Source organism: Monodon monoceros, unplaced genomic scaffold, assembly GCF_005190385.1.
Source record: "Monodon monoceros isolate NGI ecotype Baffin Bay Population unplaced genomic scaffold, NGI_Narwhal_1 Super_Scaffold_20, whole genome shotgun sequence".
In the NCBI taxonomy this organism is placed as follows: domain Eukaryota; kingdom Metazoa; phylum Chordata; class Mammalia; order Artiodactyla; family Monodontidae; genus Monodon; species Monodon monoceros.
This window is the reverse complement of record NW_021703777.1, coordinates 27,395,487-27,417,367: the sequence shown is the minus strand read 5'-3', so window position 1 is coordinate 27,417,367 and position 21,881 is coordinate 27,395,487. Positions and strand designations below refer to the sequence as shown.

Here is a 21,881-nt window from a genome sequence, read left to right as displayed (position 1 = left end):
GGCGGGGAGCGGAACCTCGGGGGTCTGAAGAAGACCACTGAGAGTCCTCCCCTGAGCGCGGACGCGGTGGGCGGCGCCTGGGTCAAGGCTGCCGCTCACCTGAAGCTGCAGGTGGAGAGCGACAGGGGACGGCACCTTGACTGGCTTTCGGAAAACCCGACTTCTTCCGCGTCACCAGACTTTTCACGTCTTTCCAGACATCCCGGGTTTAGCCAGGAGGAGAGCCAGGTGGGCGTGAGCAACTTTGGGGCAGTCAACCGATGGGGGCGGGGGGCCGCGGGTGGAGGGTACCTAGTGGCGTAGCCGCTGCCCTGCACCCCAAGCGGCCACCGCTTCTGCGGCTTTAAGGGAGCTGCCGAGTCCAGGCTGTGTCGCAGCAACTTTGTATCAGTCATGTCGCCCTCCTGGTGACTGACAGCCGGAATTGTCCAATGAGAAGCCAGCCTGACCCGTGCAGCGTGGAGACTCGCTTCCCTCCGGGCCAATGGGAAGGGCCCAGGGAGGCGGGATAGCAACCTGAACTTTTTATCTGGACATGTGACCGGCTTTTAAAAGGGCCGGCCCTGGAGCTGGCCCACTCCCCCTCCGGGCTTTCGCCCGCCCTCTCGAGCTCTCTCCCTCCCTACTTCGCCCGTCCTGGCCCTACCCGTGCCCCTCCTCTCCGCCCCTCTGCGCCCGGGGTGTCATTGGACTGGGAAGACGTAAGCCAACTTCAGGCCGCTCGGAGGAAACGCGTGCAGTCACCTGGGTGCAAGAGCGTTGCTGCCTCGGACTCTCCCGCTGCAGGGAGAGCAGCACTCGCTGGCCTGGATGTTGTTGGATTTAGGGGGGCTCCGTAGCAGGAGTGTCGTGGCGTTGGCAAGCGCTGCAACAGGTAGACGCCGTGAGACGGACCCTGGCCGAGGCAGGTGTGTACGGGTGCGCGGCTGGGCGCCGCTTGCCCGGGTCGGCGTGCGGCCGCGGCGCGGGAGCGTGCACTTTGCAGGGAGAAGTGGCTGCGTAATCCGGAGGCAGTCAGTAGGGTGCTGTGTGCTTGTTGTTTTGTTTTGGTTTTCCACTTTTTCTCCCCTTTGACCGCCAGAGGACTATTTTGGGAAAGTTTGGCCACTTTGGATAAATGCCCTCTAACGAGCAGCTTTCAACCGGCTTTGGCAGTGGGAGGTCTACCACCCTTCCCTTTACCCAAAGATGAATTTCGGATCGTTTTCCTTGTACAGTTTTTAAAGGACGTTTGAATAATATTTCTTTCCTCTATCAATTGCGGAAGCACCCAAATCTCAGCCGGAGGTGTAGCGGTAAAAGGGCAGTTGAAGGAGATAACAGATCCTGATAGATCCTGTATGAAAGGGGCTCTGGAAATTCGTGCATTTCCCGTTCCTTAGTATTCGCGAAACTCCTGAAAGAGATTATGCTTTCTGTGGCATCAGTTGGAATTCTAAAGGCATCCAAAAAGGGATGAGGCTTCTTTTGGTGGCATCAGTACCCTGCTACTGAATTTAGGTGCACAGCTTTTCCTAATGAATTTTAAAAGGCCAGGTTTAAATCTTAATGGTTTATGGCACCAACAGTTTTAACTATTTATTATAACAAGTTTTCAAGTAGGAAAACTTGATAGCAGACAAGTTTTTGAAACCACTTAATTTCAAATGCAGTAATTGCTCTTTAACATTTGAATTGCCATTTCTCTAAGTGCTGTTATTGATCATATTTACATAGTAATGATAACAGCGTTCTCCGTCTGTGAAGTTCTGGGAAGTATTAATTTTATATCTGACTTCATAGCACGCTATCATGGAAATGCTTGAGGAGAGAAGTTTTTAAAAATAATCTGAAGGGGAGTTTTTTCCTTTAAGGGAGAAATAGTTTAGTTCGGGGCTTTTAGAAAGATCAGGTGGCTCAGTGAATTAGGTGAGTGAATAGAAATCAGATGTGTTCAGTTCTAACTGGTTCTCCGGCTCCCTTAGGTGACCTTGGGCTGATTTCTATCATTTACCTCATCTGTAAAAAAGAGGAACATAGTAATAGTTATAAAGGGGGGAAGACAGCAAAATAGTTACAGTGAACTTTTACAACTATGCAACTGGTGCAAATTATGAAATTCTTAAGGTTCTGTCTTTAAGATGTCATTATAGTCATATAACTATAGAAAATGATGCATTTGAAGGGAACTATGTTTGGGGGGTAGTAAAAGTGAAAGTGTTTTCAGATAAAATGTAAATTTGCAAGATTCCTTGTTAATATTCCTGGAAAAAAACTACTTCCTTGTAGAAAACAGCAATTTAACATAGTCTGTAAAATATAAAATTTTAAAGTCAGGTTTTTCCTTTGCAAAATAGTGTTTAAGAGCATATATATGACTTAAGGTAGAACTATCAGTGCTTTTCCTTACTTACGTGAAAGTTCCTTTATTTTTTTTGGGTGGGGGGAGGCCGTTTGCATGAAAATTAAGGGGTCCTCATTGTTTTTGTCTTTGTCTCAAGGGAGCCTCTGTTAACAGTTTCCATTTGTAAGGGAGACAAATCTGATTTTATATAAGCTAGATTTGTATACTGGTATCTGTTTCATCTTATGCTTTAGTAACAAAACTTTCCCTTTACCATCTGGATATTAAGTTCTATGAGGATCATATTCATCAACTAATATTTTGAGTATTCACTAGTAAGTTCAGGAAATTCTGCTCAAGCCATGGTCCTTATGCCGGTTTTAAAAAGACAGCTTGGATCTCCTGGACACTGTAGGAAATAATTACCTAAACTGATCCATTTGTTTTACAGAGAAGACCAATTAAGATAATCGGGAGAATTCAGCATAAAATATTTCAATAATCATATTCTTTTAAAAACGCAGTCTTTAAAAATATTTGCGGTGGAAACATGCTGATGTTCTCCATTCTTTTGTGTTTGTTGCCAGCCTTTACTCTGTTTTCTTTGTTGAGAGGTGCATTAGGTTGGTAGATGAGAATACCTTAAACAAAGCTAATGTAATAGATTTCAGCAAAACCTTTTGCAAATTCTCTAATGATAGCCCTGTCAATAATGTGGTGAAATGCAGGCTGGTTTATGTTATTGTCAAGAGAGTTCAAGGCTAGCCAGACTGGACTTGGAAAGTTATGATCACCTGCATCATGTTAGCTGACAAGGTGCTTCCTTGTAGATTGCTTTAAGATGGTTCTTGCCCGTCAGCTCCCGTAGAGATTCTCTTCAAATCTTCACATAGCCTTATGTATCCGTGGCTCCTGCTTTGAGGCAGAGTGGTGAAAAGTGTCCCCCAGCCTGCTAGTAGGTGTTCTGTGAAAAAAAGGTGCAGTAACCAAATTATTTAGAGGACTCTGGATTAAAAAGGAAACAGATTTCTGTACCGTGGAACTTCCCTGGAGTTTTAGCATGCAAATTTCCACTGTGAAACTTCAGAAAAGGCAGTGAGTGATCATGCTTTCCAAAAGACAATTTGGAGGATGAATTTTTGGAGAGGGGTCTGGATGAGGATGGCCCTTCAGAGCCAGGGCAGATGGTTCTCTTGCCTGGGGGGCAAGGAGCGATACTGTAGGTGTGGGAGTGAGGAGGGGTGAGCCTGTGGAGACCTTTGGTAAGGGTGCCAAGGCAAGGGTGACTTCTGGGCATGTGGGTAGAGGGTGGTGCAGTTCACCAAGACAGAGAATGTGGGTTTAGGGACAGGGTTGGGGGTGGGGGAATGATACACAGAAGGTGTTCAATTTTGAACAGGAGTAGACATGTTTCTTGTGGTGTTTAATGAACTTGGACCTGAAACATCTATACGTTAGATATACATCTGTTCAAGTTTGCTGTGGGGAAGACAGAATATTCTCAGGTAGAAGTAGAAGCAGGACATAATATTTACTGGTACTTTCAACCCATGGCTACTATTAAATGGTTTTTCAGTAAGGTAGAAAAGGCCAGTATTAGCTGTTTTGGTCCCATTTCACTATATATATATTTTTTTTCTTTTTTTTCTTTTTTCAACTTTCACTTAGCTTTCATCCACATTAATTTTTTTCAGCTGGAATTACCAGATTACCTCCTCAAACTTCGTAATTTGACTTATTTTCCACTGTTTTGTGATTTGATTTGTGATTAGGAATTTATAGAAAAATGTTCTTTAAGTAAAAGCACGCTGCATAATTGGGAGATTTTAATGTCCACAAGTTACTGAGTATTGATTATGTTATAATAGTTTAACTTTCTTAAATTTGCATTATGCTGTCGTCTTGGGATGCGGTGGTAAAATTGATAAAGTTTCTGCCTTCTGGGAACTTAAAGTCTAGTGTAGAGTACAGAAAAGTAAGAGGTAATTATGATACTTGGACAATTTTGGCATTAAATTTTGTCAGTGAGCCCTGCAATATCTCATGCCAGTTTATTTAGTAGAGTCATTATATGACTCTATATGATAATTAATATAATTTCTGGAGCAAAAAAGCATCCTAGTCTCTTTTTAATGAGGGGAACATAGGGCAGATGGAGATTGTGAGTGGCAAAAGTTGGTGGGGAGAGGACTGAGAGGCCTAAAGTAATATTTGTATTCAGAACTGCAGAAACTGCATCTTGTAGATCAGGACCTTTATTTGGGTCAGAGAATGTTTACACAGCTGAAAGGATTTTTAAAATGCATACTTAAAGATTTTAATTGTTTTATGCATGAAAATGCACAAATGAAGTTTTACTGAGAGTGAGTTAATTTGCTTTGAGATATGTTTCTTTAGAGTGGTGGTTCTCAAACGAGGGGTGATTTTGCGCCCAGCAGCCCCAGAGACATTTGTCAAGATCCGGAGGCAGCCTGGGCTGTCACAACAGGGGAGGAGGAATGCTACTGGCATCTAGTGGGTAGGGGTCAGGGAGACTGCTGGACATCTTGTGATGCGTAAGACAGATCTCAACGAAGAATTATCAGGTCCCAAATAGGGCCAAGGTTGAGATAGCTTGGTGTAGACACCTGGGATCAAATTCCAGCTGTGCTGTGTGGCCCCTGCCTCAGTTTCCCCAGTTGTATCATTTGGAATAATACTTTTGCCAGTCTTGTAGGGTTGTTTATAAGGGTAAATAAGTTAATATATGTGAAAGGCTTGTAGTATGGCATTGAATGATATAATGCATAAGAATTATATAAATATAGCCTATTATCATTATTCTACCTATGAAATAAATTTATAGAGAGAGCCAGTGAGTAAGATGGTATATGTAAAACAATCCTGTGGGCTCCCTGAGGATGGGGACTGGGCCTGTTTTGTTTATCACTGTAGATTCAGTGACTACTTCTAGGCCCAGGATGTAGCACATACTGGGTAAATATTTGTTGAATGAATGAACACATAAATTGTCAGGGCCCATCTCAAACTTCCTCCATTAACTGTTGAGACTGAAACTGGCTGTCTGTTGGGAGTCGTTTTAGCAGAAGTACCGCTAGGTCAGACTGCATGTCAGAGTCCTTGCCAGGATTGAAATACAGACTAGAGTCCTGATATTCTTAAGTTGTCCTACAGCCTCTCTGTTATCGACCAGCTTAATTAATCAGGATATGTGACTCTTCACGTAATAGAGTTGATATTAAATTATCTTCATCACTAATCCATTTTAAGAAAATCTTATTGTTTTAAAAGTAATTCTTAAGTTATTTTGCCTGTGATCATGCACTTGATGACTTTATATTGGGAAATGGTAACATTAATTGCATTTCCTCGTTGTTTTTAATAAAGCCACGTATTAGATATGGAAAGCAGCTTCCGTATGCTGGAAAGACTCCAAAGGCTTTGGAGTTAGAAGATTTAGTTTTAAACCTGACTTTGTCACTTATTATGCCTTTGACCTTGGGCGAGTTGCCCTCTTCACTAAGCCCTCAGTTTTCTCCTTGCCTGCCTCATGAGTCCCCAGGATTACTTTGCATATTAAATAAGTTAACATTTGTAAATACTCTTTGCAAACTCTAAAGGCTGTATTATAGCAAAGATGATTTATTGGTAAAGATTCTTTGCAACCTCTAAAGGCTGTATTATAGCAAAGACGTTACTTTTATTTACATGCAAAATAGTTTTATTGCTTCTTATATTCTGACTTCCAAATTATAGTCAAGACTGTTGTATCAGCACCTAAGAAGGTAATAATTTTAATATAACTAGAAGTATTGCTTATAATAAGTAGAATATGTATTTAGAGATCATTCCATGCAATTTCAGAATGTCTTTTAGAGTAATCTTGCTATCAAGAACTCTAATTCGGTTTTTTAATATAAATTTATTTGTTAGCTATGGAAACCAAAGGCTACCACAGTCTCCCTGAAGGTCTAGATATGGAAAGACGGTGGGGTCAAGCTTCTCAGGCTGCGGAGCATTCTTCCTCGGGACCTGCAGAGCGGACCGATGAGAATAACTACATGGAGGTCGTCAACATAAGCTGTGTTTCCGGTGCTATTCCAAACAACAGTACTCAAGGAAGCAGCAAAGAAAAACAGGAACTACTCCCTTGCCTTCAGCAAGACAATAATCGGTCTGGGATTTTACCATCTGATATTAAAACCGAGCTGGAATCTAAGGAACTTTCGGCAACCGTGGCTGAGTCCATGGGCTTATACATGGATTCCGTAAGGGAGGCCGACTATGCCTATGATCAGCAGAACCCACAAGGAAGCGCGAGTCCAGCAAAGATCTATCCACACGTCGAACAGATGGTGAAATTTTATAAAGAAAATGGCCACCGTCCCTCCACTCTGGGGAATGTGAGCAGGCCCTTGAGGTCCTTCATGACTGACTCGGGGAGCTCCGAGAACGGCGGGGTCATGCGCACCATGGTGAAGAGCCCCATCCTGTGTCACGAGAAGAGCCCCTCTGTTTGCAGCCCTCTGAATATGTCATCTTCGGGTTGCAGCCCTGCCGGCATCAGCTGTGTGTCCTCCACCTCGGCTAGCTTTGGCAGTTTCACAGTGCACAGCCCCATCGCCCAGGGCACTCCTCTGCCGTGCTCCCCTAATGTGGAGAATCGGGGTTCCAGGTCACACAGCCCAGCCCACGCCAGCAACGTGGGCTCTCCTCTCTCCAGTCCGTTGAGTAGCATGAAATCCCCCATTTCCAGCCCCCCGAGTCACTGCAGTGTAAAATCTCCAGTCTCCAGTCCTAATAACGTCCTTCTGCGATCCTGTGTATCCAGCCCGGCAAATATCAACAACTCGAGGTGCTCTGTTTCCAGCCCTTCCAACACAAATAACAGATCCACACTGTCCAGCCCAACTGCTAGTACCGTGGGATCTATCTGTAGCCCGGGAAGCAACGCCTTCAGCTACACTGCTTCGGGCACCCCGGCTGGATCCAGTGCAGCCCGGGATGTGGTTCCTAGTCCAGACACACACGAGAAAGGTGCTCATGAGCTTCCCTTTCCTAAGACTGAGGAGGCAGAGAGTGCAGTCTCCAATGGTGTGACTGGCCAGCTTAACATCTTCCAGTACATAAAGCCGGAGCCAGATGGAGCTTTTAGCAGCTCGTGTCTAGGAGGAAATAGCAAAATAAATTCTGATTCCCCATTCTCAGTACCAATAAAACAAGAATCAACCAAGCATTCATGTTCGGGCACCCCTTTTAAAGGGAATCCAGCCGTCAACCCCTTTCCATTCATGGATGGCTCATATTTTTCCTTTATGGATGATAAAGACTATTATTCTCTATCAGGAATTTTAGGACCCCCTGTGCCCGGCTTCGATGGTAACTGTGAAGGCAGTGGCTTCCCAATGGGGATAAAACAAGAACCGGATGATGGGAGCTATTACCCGGAGGCCAGCATCCCTTCATCTGCCATTGTTGGTGTGAATTCAGGTGGACAGTCCTTTCACTACAGGATTGGTGCTCAAGGTACAATATCTTTATCACGATCAGCTAGAGACCAATCTTTCCAACACTTGAGCTCCTTTCCTCCCATCAATACTTTAGTGGAGTCGTGGAAATCACACGGTGACCTGTCATCTAGAAGTGATGGATATCCGGTCCTAGAGTACATTCCAGAAAATGTATCAAGGTAAGTGGGCCTTTTTTTCCTGTTTTGAAAATGGCTTTATAAAATGCTGAAGGTTAGCACTATCTTTACAGTTAAGAAATTTAAACACGTTTGATTTTTGTTTTCAGCATGGTCATTTAGCGCTTCTCCCTTCGCTTGTTGGTATGTTACTACTTCTTTGAAATAGAGAAACCAAAAATTCTGTGAATCTCTTAGAAAATATTTGTGTTGATTTTGAAGGAGTGTATTTAGGTGTTTTTCCCCCTCTGCATTGCCTGTTTTAGGTGTTTAGGAAAAGTTTGTTTCCTATTGTCTGTTACTATATTTACTCTAGCAAACTAGTGCTAGATTTTTTTTTTTCTTTAGCTGTGTACGGGTTCACTAAAATTGCTTTAAATTGGTCTCTTTGTGGTCATAGTCTTTTTTTTCCCTTTAATTTTCTTTATTAACCACTTCATTGGTTGTGAAAAATGAAATGAAACCCCAAATCTGTTACCCACAAGCTCCCCACCTTCTTCATCTTTTTCTAGATTGGTTAATCGTATGCAAGTTGTGGTTTTCAGTACAAATAAATCATTTCCTTAACTCTGGAGGGCTTTTTAAAGACTCAGCACATCTAAAATTACTAAGTGGCCCGTCTTGCTTTCTTACTCATTGGAAGTGAAGTATGTCACTGCAGTTTTGAGCTGGTATATTTATAACTTTTAAGATCTGCAAGAAGACATACTTTACTTACTGTAAAATACCTCTTGGCTTTCCTTCATGCAGATAGCATATTGTATATATTTAGAAAAAACAAGGAAGAGGTTTTAGATATGACTCTGAAGGGTGGTTCTAAGTTATGCAATGAATACTTGCATTGGACTTTGATTCAGTACTGTGTTTATTATACGGTTGTGGTCAACGATCCCTGTATTGAACATATAAAGAATAGATTTCCTAGATATAGTTCACATGGGCATCTAGGAAGATGTGGCTGTTTTCCTTAAAAACTTATTTGGTGGGGAAAATGGCCATTCCCATTAACAAGATGTAAGGTTGACGTGTATTCCTTACTCTTTCTTCTTCGGTTTTTTACCGAAGCAAAAGGAAAAACTTTCATTTGTGCATTATTTTCATCGTCATCAACTCATACCTCGCTCCTCTTGCTTTTATAGAAGCACACATTCCATAAAGGAAATTTACACATTGTTACAGTTCTCAGTAGCATGACTAGTCAATCCTATCCTAATGCTGCCTGTCTCTCCTGAATCCTAAACTCTTTACACAAATGCTGAGGTGGCATGGTTTTCCTCAGAACCAAGCTCAGCAGGTGTTCCACTGCTAGTGCTTTGTTTTACTTTCAGAGCAGGACATTTTGCACACGATGTAGATATTTTTGTAAGTGATGTTTGTAGTAGGTTATTCAGAGCGGGGACAGCCTGATAGTTAAGAGCATGGCTGCCCTGGTTGAAATCCCCAACCCTGCCCCTTAACTGCTTTGTGACCCTGTGCACATCCCTTCACCTTTCTGGACTTTCACCTTCTCATCTGTAAAAAGGTAATTCAGTAGTACCCATCTCAAGGGTAGTCAAGACAATTGAGTTAATTTACGAGAAGCACTTTGACTCTCATCTGGTACACAGTACGCACCATAGAGTATTATATACAGTTCATCGATTGCTCTTAGCATTTAATTCAATTGTTTTCATAACCTTTAGTTTCCATTTCCTTTAGAGTTCTCTTTTCTGCATTCTGTGAAATTCCACAAAATCTTTTAAAGACATATGCATAGTGTAAGGAAATGTTTGTTGATAAATTCTTACGATTAAATTATTTTTTTTATGGTTAGGCACCCCACATTTGCTACTACATTTCTATTTATGCTCTTTTACCTTTGAAGGCTATTGCTTTGGGTAATGATATTTCTGGTAGAAATACTAGAGTGATACTAGCTAAAATCAGTAATTCTCTTTTGTTTGTTCTGTATCCTATTTCTACTGTTTTAATTGTCTTTTTCACACTCAACTCATGAAGCCCTTCCTGGTGGTCTGGAGACCCATAGCCTTACATATTCGTAAAAATCAGTGACCTTGAGCCTACTCTGCCTTTGTGGGAACCTGGGGTGTTGTCTGGTGTCTCTTCTTGAGCCTTCCAAAATTCTTACTGAGCTTGTTAATATAGTCAGAGGGGATTCCTTTTGTTTACATATATACCGGTATTGTGCTAGTTAATATAAGTTTTCCAAAAACTGTAATGTCAAAGCTTTAATCAAAGCCTCTTTTAGATTACTAATTCTTTACAGCTTTTCCTGGTGAATATTATCCAAATGTATTTGTTTTGATCATTCTCAGAGTAAACTTAGATTTTTTTTCTGGATTTCAGTCTACATGTTATAATATTTAATTTAATCTCATTCAAGCTTCATTATTGGCCTCTTCTTTTGTGTCTTTTGGACCAAATCCAACCTTTCTGCCTGTGTCATAATTTGTCATGATGATACCCCATTCCAGGGAATGTTGGATTAATGAATTAAAGATTGTAAAGGATCCAGGCAGTGTGAAACTGCTTCTGAGTTTCATAATATCCTTTATCTTTAGGTTCAACTCTAAACTATTTTCAAGTAGATGCCGAAGTATGGTTTGGGGTTCCTGAGACCTTTTCAGGGAGGTCCACAAACTCCAAAATTGTGCATTGGTAAAAGCCATTCAAAATGGGAGATAGGGCTTCCCTGGTGGCGCAGTGGTTGAGAGTCTGCCTGCCGATGCAGGGGACACGGGTTCGTGCCCCAGTCCGGGAAGATCCCACATGCCACGGAGCGGCTGGGCCCGTGAGCCATGGCCGCTGAGCCTGCGCATCCGGAGCCTGTGCTTCGCAATGGGAGAGGCCACAACAGTGAGAGAGGCCTGCGTACCAAAAAAAAAAAAAAAAAATGGAAGCTAGACCAACGGTTTTAATGTAATAGTGTGCGAAAAGTTCACTGATAGAGTTTCAGATTCCATGTGGCAACTAAGCTTTAAGAAACCACTGACTCTCCATTTTCAGTGTTGTGTTAAAGAATCATATCTGCAGTGATCTGAAATGACCATTAAAATGCTCTTCCTTTTTCCAACAATGTATCAGTGTGAAGCCAGGTTTTCTTCATATACTTGGACCAGAACACATCACCACACATTGACCACAGAAGTAGATACGAGAATCCAGCTGTCTTCTATTAAGCCAGACAATAGACTTGCAAAACTGTAAAACAGTGCTGCTCTTTTCACTAAAGTTTTTTGTTCTGGGAAATAGTTTTTTTTTTCACATATGCACTTTTATGTTAATGTGTGATGACTTCTTTTAAATGATTTAAAAGAAATATTCGTTTTAATTTCTAATAGGGTAGATATCAGTAGATAGAAATGCAGATAAGCAAAACCTCTTGTCCTCAATACATTTTAAGAGTGGAAAGGCATCCCGAGACCCAGAAGTTGAGAACTGCTGGTCTCTTCTATCCTATACACCCTTTGGAGGTTAATGCAGAAAGAGGATATTACTCTATTTGTGTTAGCTTTACTGAATGTTATGCTGAGGAAGGGGTGCCCCAGGCAGATAAGGAAAATGATTCGTATCCAGGTGAACTTGTCAAGCTGATAGAAGTGAGTGATGGCCATGGAGTGTGTGTCTGTTTCAGCCTGTGGGCGTTCTACAAGAGCGGTGACCAGAGGCACGCCTGTTATCATTTCCAGCGAGTGGTTTATCTGAGGGCTACACTGGAAGGTACATGATGGCAAAAGCTGGATGTAAAACTCTGCGGTGGACACTGGACCTAGTTGGGTCATGCAGATGCGAGTTTCCCTGTCCGCTTGAACACAAGCAAAGCTGTGACCTTGAGTGAGTGGCAACTTCTCTCAGCCCCAGTTTCTTCATTTGAAAGAAAACGAGTTGACCTAGATGCTCTGTGAGGTCTGCCAGCAGCGCGACTGAGTGGCTGTGTAGTTTCCTTGGAGTCGTGTACGTTAAGAATAAAAATAGAAGTATCCCTTAACATATTTGCTAGTCTGGTTTCAAGTTTATCTTACAAGTCCAGCTCTGTAGTTGCCAGGGTAGTCAGGATAGAAAAATGTCATGACCATTTACCTTTTAAAAGTAAGGGTGAGTAGGGGTGACCTGTCATTTTGCTTGGAGAAGTGGCAGGTTTTTTTTCTTTTAATCAAATCTTTCCTGTCTTAAAACTTGACACTTACACTATGAGTTTCTTGTTCTTTTGAATTTACACTATTCCTTCTGGAAACAGGGTTTTTCTGTTGACATAACATTGGGTGTTTATGGCGATGGTCATAGTCACTTTGATAGCATTGTAACACAGTGCTACCATTGACTTAGACTTTTCGAATATAAAGTTCACTGTTTCAAAGGGCACATTCTGGTAGTTTTCAAGACAAGTAATCAGGAATTTATCTTAATATATGCTGAACTTTTTTTCCATGATAGGAGGAAACAATTTAGTGATAACAGTTGTTTTCAAAATTTTTCAGTGGTCCCTGGAGTTTTTCGAAACCCATCTTCCATAATAAGTCAAAACCTTCAGAATTCAAGGAGTTTGTTACAAAGTTTGCCATGTCTCATAGTAAGCTTTGTAAATAAACCGCTGAGATATAAGTAACTTCATGTAATGCAAAGCATGAAAGAATAATGGGTTTTGGAGGGGAGAGATTGACTGATTATTGGCGCTTACCATAATAAATCCATTACAGAATTACTTAGGTCATTTGGCAATGAAAACATGGAACTTTCTTTTTCGTCTTATAATATTTTGATTTTGAAATTGCTAGTGTGCCTAGAATTTCTCCAGGTTAGTGTTCTAAATAGTATTTTTATAAATATTTAAAAGGAGACTTGCTTCTTCTGATGGTTCATTCACCTTCATTATTTATGGTATTTCTGGTAAAAGTGGTGATAATTTTATTGGAAAAAAAAAACCCTATTCCTTTTTAATAAACAAATCAGTATGTACTGCCCTTCTATACATTTTGCTTTTCACCTCCTTGATTTATATGTCAGTATGTCCACCTTTTATCGTCTGAAGTGTTAGTATATTTAGAACTGTTTATTTCATACTTTAAAAATAAAGTGGAGATAAAAGCCCTGGTTTCAGTTAAATAAACTCAAATTATTTAACTTAAGGCAGTTCGCATACATACCAGTGACATGGTGAAACTAGGACCTGGAGATTTATCATTTATGGATTTGATGCCTTTTGCAATATTGAAATTCTGGGTGTGTCTGACCTTTTCTATCCTTGTAATGTTTACAGTAAGAGATGTTATATTGATCACCAGTAATTTAGGAGTAATACTTCACTTCCCCTGATGTCCTTTATTTTTTTCTCCAGAATAATATTTTCCCAGGCTTTCAACTATTGCTGTAGTTTCATACAGCTCATCTACTGATAAAATTTCAGCTCTGCTTCTAAATAATTTATCGTTTCCTTTCATTTACCAAATTCAAATTGAGAGAAAAATATTGATTTCTTGGATCCATTTAAATGTAGCCATTAAGTTGTATATTTTTGTGGACTGCATTCCAAAATTTATTAGTGAAAATCCAAGAAATATAAGTGTGTTAAATGAATAGTGTCATCTTAAATTTTAGAATTTCTAGTTTTAAACTTGTCAAGTATAGGCTTTGTTTTCATTTTTAAGAGTTTTATTTCGTTCTTTATATAGTAAGGTAATGACGAAGTTAAAATGTAATTTTATATAAGCATGTGTTACTTAATTGATGCTCTGAAAAACCTCTGGATTTATGATTGTTAGTGGTATGGCCAAGGCCAAAATTTCTATGTAGAAAAGAGGTAGAAATTGCTTATATTTTATGCAAGACATAGAACACTCTAGCCCAGGAAGGAAAAGAGGACAAACAAAAAGTAATCTGAATACTTAACAAAGTTAAATACCCTGGGGAGAGAGTGTGAGCTAATAACTGGCCATCTGAATTCGCAGCTCTGGCCATGACTTAATGTTATCAGTGATGACCTCTTCATTGGCATGTATCCTCACCTTATATATTAGGAGCTGTCGAAACAAATATCCAAAAATTGTGACCTGAAACACAAAGAAATAAGGTTTGTAATGGGCAAAATCAACTTCGGATGTTCCGACAGGGAAGGATCTGGGCGAGTCTTGGAAAATGAGGAGATGGGGGTATGGTGATCACAGTTGGTATTTATCCTTAGTCTTGAAAAGTTTGCTGGGGATCGGGGGGCACCTCCTGGTGGAAGGAGTTACGTGGGCAAACCCCTGACAGGCAGAAAACACTGAGTGTGGTCCAGCTGTATGGCTGGCTGTGATATGGGGAATTGGGGGAAAGAGGAAGAGCTTAGTTGGAACTAGAAGCCAGTGGAACTTGGAAGTCACACTAAGAAGTTTGCAATTAATTTGGCAGGTAATGAGGAGTTCCTGAAATGTTGGAGCAGGCAAGCAGCCTGAGCTGAAGTACACTTGGGTAAAACCTTAATTAGGCAGGGGTAGTAGGGTGGATTGGAGCATAAAGGGCCTTGTTAAGAAGTTATTACAACAGTGCAGGAGGATGGGAACTGGAATCTCTGGAGCAAGGATGTCGGGGGTAATGGAAAAAAGGGGCAGATATGACATATTCCAGAAGAAGACTTTGTAGTAGTTGATTTTTTAATAAAATTTTTATTTTGAAATAATAACAGACTTAGGAAGAACATGGGGGAACCATTACAAAGAATGATAAACAAGGACACATGTACACAATACAGCCATCAAAATTCAGAAAATAACCTTAAGTTACTGACATCTTGATTCTGGTTTTGCCAGTTTTGCCCATAATGTCTTTCATAGTGAAAGCACCCCAGTGCAGAATTGTATTTTGTTCTTTTTAGCTGTCATGACTCTTTATTCTCCTTCAGTCTGGGAAAGTTTCTCACTCTTCTCTAGATTTCTTGACTTTACAGTACTTTAGGGCAGTAAAGGCCAGCACTTCAGTAGAAAGTCCCTGATTTGGGTTTGTCCTCTGTTTCCTCATGATTTGATTTGGGTATCGCCCCCTTGTCAGGCGTATCACAGAAGGGATGTAGCATCCTTCCTCCTTGCTTCCTACCACATGCCAAGCCATTTCCCTTCATGCCTTTACAGTTCATCTGCAGCGTTTTATCCAGGTGCCGTCTGCCAGGCTTCTCCACGGTCAAGTTACTCTTTTCCCTTTGCAATTAGGAGCTATTTGGGGGAGTGGTACTTTGAAGTTGTATAAACATCCCAATCTTCATCGCACTTTGCTTATTCATTAAATTATCGATATCTTTATGGCATCATTGTTTCTTCTTTTCTGCAGTGAGTTATGGCCTGTTACTGCCCTTATTTTTGAGGTTCAAACTGCTCCTCAAACAATTGGGAGCCCATTCCAGCTGGTTTCCGTGACCTTTTGCCATGTTCCCATCATTTCTCTGAGAGCTTCCTTGCTTTAGGCCCATCTTGTACTTTTCCTGTCCCAGTCCTGGAGCCAGCCCTTTCTGCAAGGAGTGCCCCCCATGCCTGCAGACACCCTCCTCTTCTCTGTGACTGGAGTCTAACTCTGCATCCTGGGTCACAGGGCCACACCTCCACTGGATGCCCTCCTCCACCACTCGGGCGCTGACTCCCGCTGCTGGGTTCTGAGACCCGGCACTAGGCCAGGTGAACACATGGATGCCCCCCTCCCCCTCTGTTGGGACTCTGAATCTCTGCATGGGGGGGCTTGCTGCCCCCCCACAGTGGGCCACCATAGCCATCCACACCCTAGCCCCCAGTGTGGAGCTCTGCCGTGCTATGTCTGGCCTAATGGCTTTAGGACTAAATCACTAAGGAAGGGCAGGAGAGGAGTTGATATTTGAGTGGAAAGGATGTGGAAAATCAGTGAAAACTCACAGGTTGTCGGCTTGACCATCATGGAGGGGGGTGAGCAATTAAGAGAAATGGAGAGGTCGAGAAGAAGTGATGATTTATCTTGGTTGCCTGAGTTTTACGTTCCAGAGAGGTGGGAATGCTGGTGTGGGAGTATGGGAGGCCTCTTCACAGACATGGCAGTGCAGGGGGCAGCGTGGGTGCTAGCCAAGTCGAGAAGGTATACATGACTCAAGTTTCGTCTACAGTGCCTTCTCTGGGAGTTTGGAGGAAAAGTATCCCTGTAGATGAGCAACACATGCTAGTAAAGGACACAGGAGTTGTTTTGACAGTCAAGATAGTGCGGACTCCTGGATGCCAAGGGAGGAATAACGTTGTCTTGGAATTTCCAAATTAGAAGGGCCCTAAGTCTGTCTATAAATCCAGCCCTCTACGGGCACAGATACTGAAACTGAGGCTGAGAGAAACTGTATGCCTCTTCCGGTCTCAAAGTAGTTAGTAACAGGGCTTTCCTTCCGGTGGGAGAGGGGGGTTCAAAACCCGATGGGAGGGCTTCCCTGGTGGCGCAGTGGTTGAGAGCCCGCCTGCCGATGCAGGGGAGGCGGGTTCGTGCCCCAGTCCGGGAAGATCCCACGTGCCGCGGGGCGGCTGGGCCCGTGAGCCATGGCCGCTGAGCCTGCGCGTCCGGAGTCTGTGCTCCGCGACGGGAGAGGCCACAACAGTGAGAGGCCCGTGTACCGCAAAAAAAAACCAAAACAAAACCCGATGGGAGGGCTGAGGAGGCCAGGAATTAGGCCGAATAGTTGGAGCTGGTGGCTTTTCAGGAAGGAATTCTGTAGAGCGGTGGGAATGGTACTCAGTCTGTGATTGACTGAGGAATAAGTTAGCAATGAAGAAGAGAAACCTGTGGGTGTGGGGACAGTGCTTACGCTTGGGAGGTGCCTGTTTGGTGGTAAAGGGAGAGGGGTCGAAGGGAGAGACGTTGGCAGAAAGACACAGCAGGACTGGAGAAGGGACAGGTAAGTCCTTTGTTGGACAGGTAAGGTCTAAAGAGGGCAGTGGACCTGTGCTGAGATTGAGGTTGAAAACGTCACAGGGAGGGAAGATGCTTGATGGGGGGCCGTGTCCCAGGAAGACGAGGGCAGAAGTGGGATTGTCCTTAGCCTACGGTCAGATATTTAACTGCCGGCTCGAACCCATAGGTGGAGGCAGTTGCTGGTAGCCGGTGTCACCGTTTTATAGACCTGGAAACTGAGACGTAAGCCTGTAAAAGAGATCCACCTAAGGCCACAGAGCTAAGGTAGATGAAGAAACAAACACTTGAGCTAGAGAAGACGAAAGCTGAATGTCCTGGAATAAGCAGATGGGTCTTTTAACGAGCGTAAATCAGATTGGGTGGCTGACCTAAAGCCCTCTGGCCGCATCTCATTGCAAGCAGCGCAAAGTAAAGTAACTTAGGGTCTGTAAAGCACTGAGTTACCAGGCCCCTGACGATTTTACTTAGTATGTTTCCTCCTTGCTCATTTCCCACACTGATCTTTCTGGGGCTCAGACAGCCAAGCTCCCTTCCTTCTTGGGGCCCTCTGCTTGCTGGCCCCTCTGGCAAGAAGGCTCTGCCTTCAGATTTTGGTTTCCTGTCCCTTGTCACTCAGGATTAGCTCAAATGTCACCCTCTCAAAGAGGCCTTCCCTGACCATTCTATTTAAAGTGATGACACCCCCCTCCTCTAACACATCATCCTCTTTTGTTGTCTTCATAGCACACACCTGTCAGAAATTATCTGCGTTTACTTCACTTCCCTAATTAGAATGTCAGCTTCCGGAGAGCAGGGACCTTAGCTGTCCTGTTTTACCAGTACTTTTGCCATACCTAAAACAGTGCCAGGTACGCTGTGGATGTTCAGTAAATCTTGATGGACTGAGTGCCTTGGTTAGCAGAGGGACTTGGGGTGATGAGATAAGTGTTGGTGATTGGGTAAGACTGATAAAATTATTGTTAAATAATAGTGGAGTTCTACTGGGTTTAGCAAAAATTCTTGTGACCTCTATCAGCATATTTTTTAAGGACTTTCACAAAATAAGCAACAGATGCTCTTCTTATTTTTTCTAATCTCAGCATCATAGTGGAGTTGGTAAGGGTGTATTCCAGGCTCTATGGTGACATTCTTAGTCTTCATTATGAGGTCATTTATTTAATTTTAATTTATAAACAGTGAAATGTTCTCTTTTTGGTGTACAGTTCTGTGAGTATTGCCAAATGCAGAATCAGGTAACCACTGCCCACTCAAGATACAGAACAGTTCTATCACCCACTGAAATACCCTTGTGTTGCCCCTTCCCAGTTCAGCCCCTCTCTTTACTGTCAAACCGTGGTGACCATTTATGTGTTCCCCATCCCTGTAGTTTTGTTTTCTCTAGATTGTCATATAAATGGAATCATACTTTATACAGTCTTTTGATTCTTGGTCCTTTCATTTAGCATAGTGCATTTGAGATTCATCGGTGGTATTGCAGGCACCAGTAGTTGGTTTCTGTTTAGTGCTGAGTGATATTCCATCTATGGCCACACGATTATTTGTCCATCCGTTCACCTGTTGATGGACATTTAGGTTGTTTCCAGTTTGGGCTGTTAACAGATAAAGCTACTGTACATATTCACATGCAAATCTCTGTAGGGATGTTTACTGCCTTTTTTCATCAGTAAATACCTACAAGTAAAATGGCTAGGCCATATAGTATCAAAAGATGTAGGTTTAATTTTTAAGAAAGTATGAACTATTTCCCACCAAAGTGATTGTACTATTTTACATTCCCACCAGCAGTGTGTGAGTTCTGGTTCCGTTACATCCTTGCCAACACTTGGGAGGGTCAGTCTTTTTAATTTTAGGCACGATAACGTACTGATAACTTATTGCGGTTTAAATTGGTATTTCTCTAATGCTTACATGATACTGTACATCTTTTCAGGTGCTACTTGCCATCCATACGCCTTCTTTTCATGCCTGTTAACTCTTTTGCCCATTTTAAAAAGATGTTTCCCCTTTATTCTTCTTTTTTTTTTTTTCTTTGTCTTGCCATATGGCATGTAGGATCCCAGTTCCTCATCCAGGGGTCAAACCCGTGCCCCCCGCAGTGGAAACATGGGGTCTTAATCACTGGACTGCCAGGGCAGTCCTCTCTTTTGTCCATTTTTATTGGGTGGTTTTCATCTTTTTGAGTTCTGCTATCAGTGTATTTTAAGATAAGCTTTTTGATAGAAGACCTAGAACTAAGAGAGAAATAGCTTAAAAATTCTGTGTTGGCAGCGGGAAAAATACCAGGCAACTCTCGAATTATTTAGTACCTACTGTGTTCTTAATGTGGGGGAAGATACCAAATGAATATGAAGCAAACCAAATGTCTCCCCTGTATTCCCATCTAGCTGGGGGAGAGGACTCACATGAGTTTATGTAGCCCTTCTTTTGGTTGTTCCCTAATTACGTGTTTGGTCTGTTACCAAAGATGAGAAAAGGAGGAGTCTTATGTGGGCTAGAATAGTGAAGGAGAGCGTCATACAGGAGGTGAGATTTCAGTTGAAGTTTGAAGATTGGCGGTCTTAGGGGAGGAGTAGAGAGGTGTCATAGGAAGAAGTGAAAGCACAGGTGGGTACAGGACAAACAAGGCCTGCTTGGAGGGGTTTAGTGGTAGTTGGGGAAAACTAGACTATAGAAATCTGTGAATGCGAAAAAGAAGTGCTTCGTACTTTTAATATAGTGCTCGTAAACATTAAAAAAATTTTTTTTATTGTGCTAAAGGTTACATAATAGAAAACATACTCTTTTAACCATATTTAACTGTAGAGTTCAGTGGTACTGAGTACATTCACCTTGTTGTGCAACTCTCACCATCATCCGTCTCCCGAATTTTTCACCTTCCCAAACTGAAACTCTGTCCCCATGAAATAATTTTCTTTAAACCTAGGAATGACCTAAAAGGATAGAGAGGTCCACCTGGTAAGGGAGATAGAAAATAGTGACAGAAACAAATTTTAAAAAGCAACGGAGAGGCTATCATATTGGTAATTCAGTGAGTGGTTGGAATGGTGGACAAGGGATAAATATTAGAGACAAGACAGTTTATGGGAAGAAGTCATTGAAGACCAGATTATCTGACCCAAAGCCTGTTTCTTTCCCACTCTACTCCCAAGCCATATGTGTTAACAGCCCCACAAAAAGTAGATTGCCAAAGAGCATAGGGAAGAAAAATGCAGAGTTTTATAGTAACAAGGAGAGAATTTCTGCATAATTATGACTCTTAAGAGAAAAGGAGCAGAATAGTTTTGTTATTTGGATGAAGGTAAACCCCGATAATTTCGATACCAAAATAGAATATTTTTTATTAGACTTGGGGAAAAAACGCCCCCAGGGAAATGGAAACAGGAAGAACCAACTCCTGGTTTAACAAAGTTGGAAAGCAAACTGGTGAAAGATTATGTAAATCAATTAGAAATAGTGACATATGGAATTCTGATTTGCATACAAAGATATAAAGGAACAGAAGAATCTCAGCTCTTTGGGAAGTCCATTTATTTTGTGCTCAAGTAACTGGTGTTTGAATTTACAGGGCTCTTTCCAAAAGTGGAATTGTGCTGATTTTCCTCCATCACATGGTAGAGTTTATATTTACTTAAAAAAATACTTTTCTGATAAGTTTGAGATGAGAGTCCAAGTGCAGAGTTTGAGAGTGTAGGGATGTGATGGGAGCAGATATTCTTTTATTTACTTCAGTTCGGATTTTCAGTGTATTTTTTTGAAATGGAAATGGTGTTCAGAGAGGCTTTTTTCTTGGAAACTTGAAGGTATGACTGAAGAATTTCTGGTCGTACGATACAAAGTATTTTTTTCTCCATCTCTCTGTCATTTTCAGACCCAGTCGAGGTAAGTGTACATGTGAAGTATTCCTTTGAGACCTCTGGAAGCATTTGAGTTTCTGTATGTGGCAGAAATATGATAATTTTGTTGACATATACCCTGTATTTTGGACTTGGTTGCTACGATTCAGGTGAAAACAGCACTTTCCCCTCCTAAGTACTGTTTTTTAGGGGACTGAAGAAATTGACAGAGGCCTGGAGTAGGGGAAAGAGGAGTTACAAACACAGCAACGTTTTCATGATGAAAATCTAAAGCAGATTGCGCTTATATTTACATGACTTCTGAAGCGTTTAGCTCCATGGGTAGTTCTTAAATGTCCCTGTTTTTGAGCTAATGTTCATTTACAAGCCAAAGATTTTTATAAGAGGGTATAATTACATGAACTGTGCATTTTTTTGAAGATTAATTTGTCGCCAGTACCCGAGGATGGAAGAAGTAAAGAATAGAAATCTAAGTGTTGAACGTGGTCTAGCCTCTACGATTTCATAACACTGATGAAATATGCTTTTTTAAGAATTTTGATTCTTGCCAATTCTACTCTAGCAGAAATTATCAAATTTAGTATTATGAGGGTTTTAAGGAAAGTAGACATAAAACAAATGTTAAGAAATCAATGTTTTATTTAATATGGAAAATGACTACATTTCCATGACTGTGTTAGAGTCCCTACACAGTCAGCCTCCTCCAGACCCAGACATGTAACTGAGGCAGAGCACGCTAACCCCGAGTTATTTAAGGCTTTTAATCAATGAAGAATGATAAAAGTTTGCTTGTCATACTATTCTTAGACAGTGTTGATATTTCAGCAGCTTGGCTGTAAAAGGGGGTGCCCTTCCCTGGTCCTTAGCCCAAGAGAGACTATGCAAGACAGAAAACATGGAGGTTTTTTAAAAAGGCATTCACTGCTACCTATAAGTAACTAAATGAAATACCAGTTCTGTTTACTGAACACCATGGAATCTATAACAACAATGTACATTAAAAACACTTACTTGGAAGTCTACAAATAATAAATCCTGGAGAGTGTGTGGAGAAAAAGGAACACTCCTACACTGTTGGTGGGAATTTAAGTTGGTGCAGCTACTATGGAGAGCAGTATGGAAGTTCCTCAGAAAA

General features: G+C 41.8%; 1 protein-coding gene across 1 annotated transcript in view; it reads left to right on the top strand.

Annotated features, from left to right (window-relative positions):
- The first annotated feature begins 563 nt into the window (after positions 1 to 563).
- Positions 564 to 21,881, top strand: part of NR3C2 (nuclear receptor subfamily 3 group C member 2) — a 377,064-nt gene continuing 355,746 nt past the window's right edge. The window contains exons 1-2 of the mRNA XM_029235941.1: positions 564 to 908; positions 6,257 to 8,012. Coding sequence (XP_029091774.1) covers positions 6,259 to 8,012 — 1,754 coding nt within the window. The 5' untranslated portion in view covers positions 564 to 908; positions 6,257 to 6,258. The remainder of the gene's footprint in view (positions 909 to 6,256; positions 8,013 to 21,881) is intronic.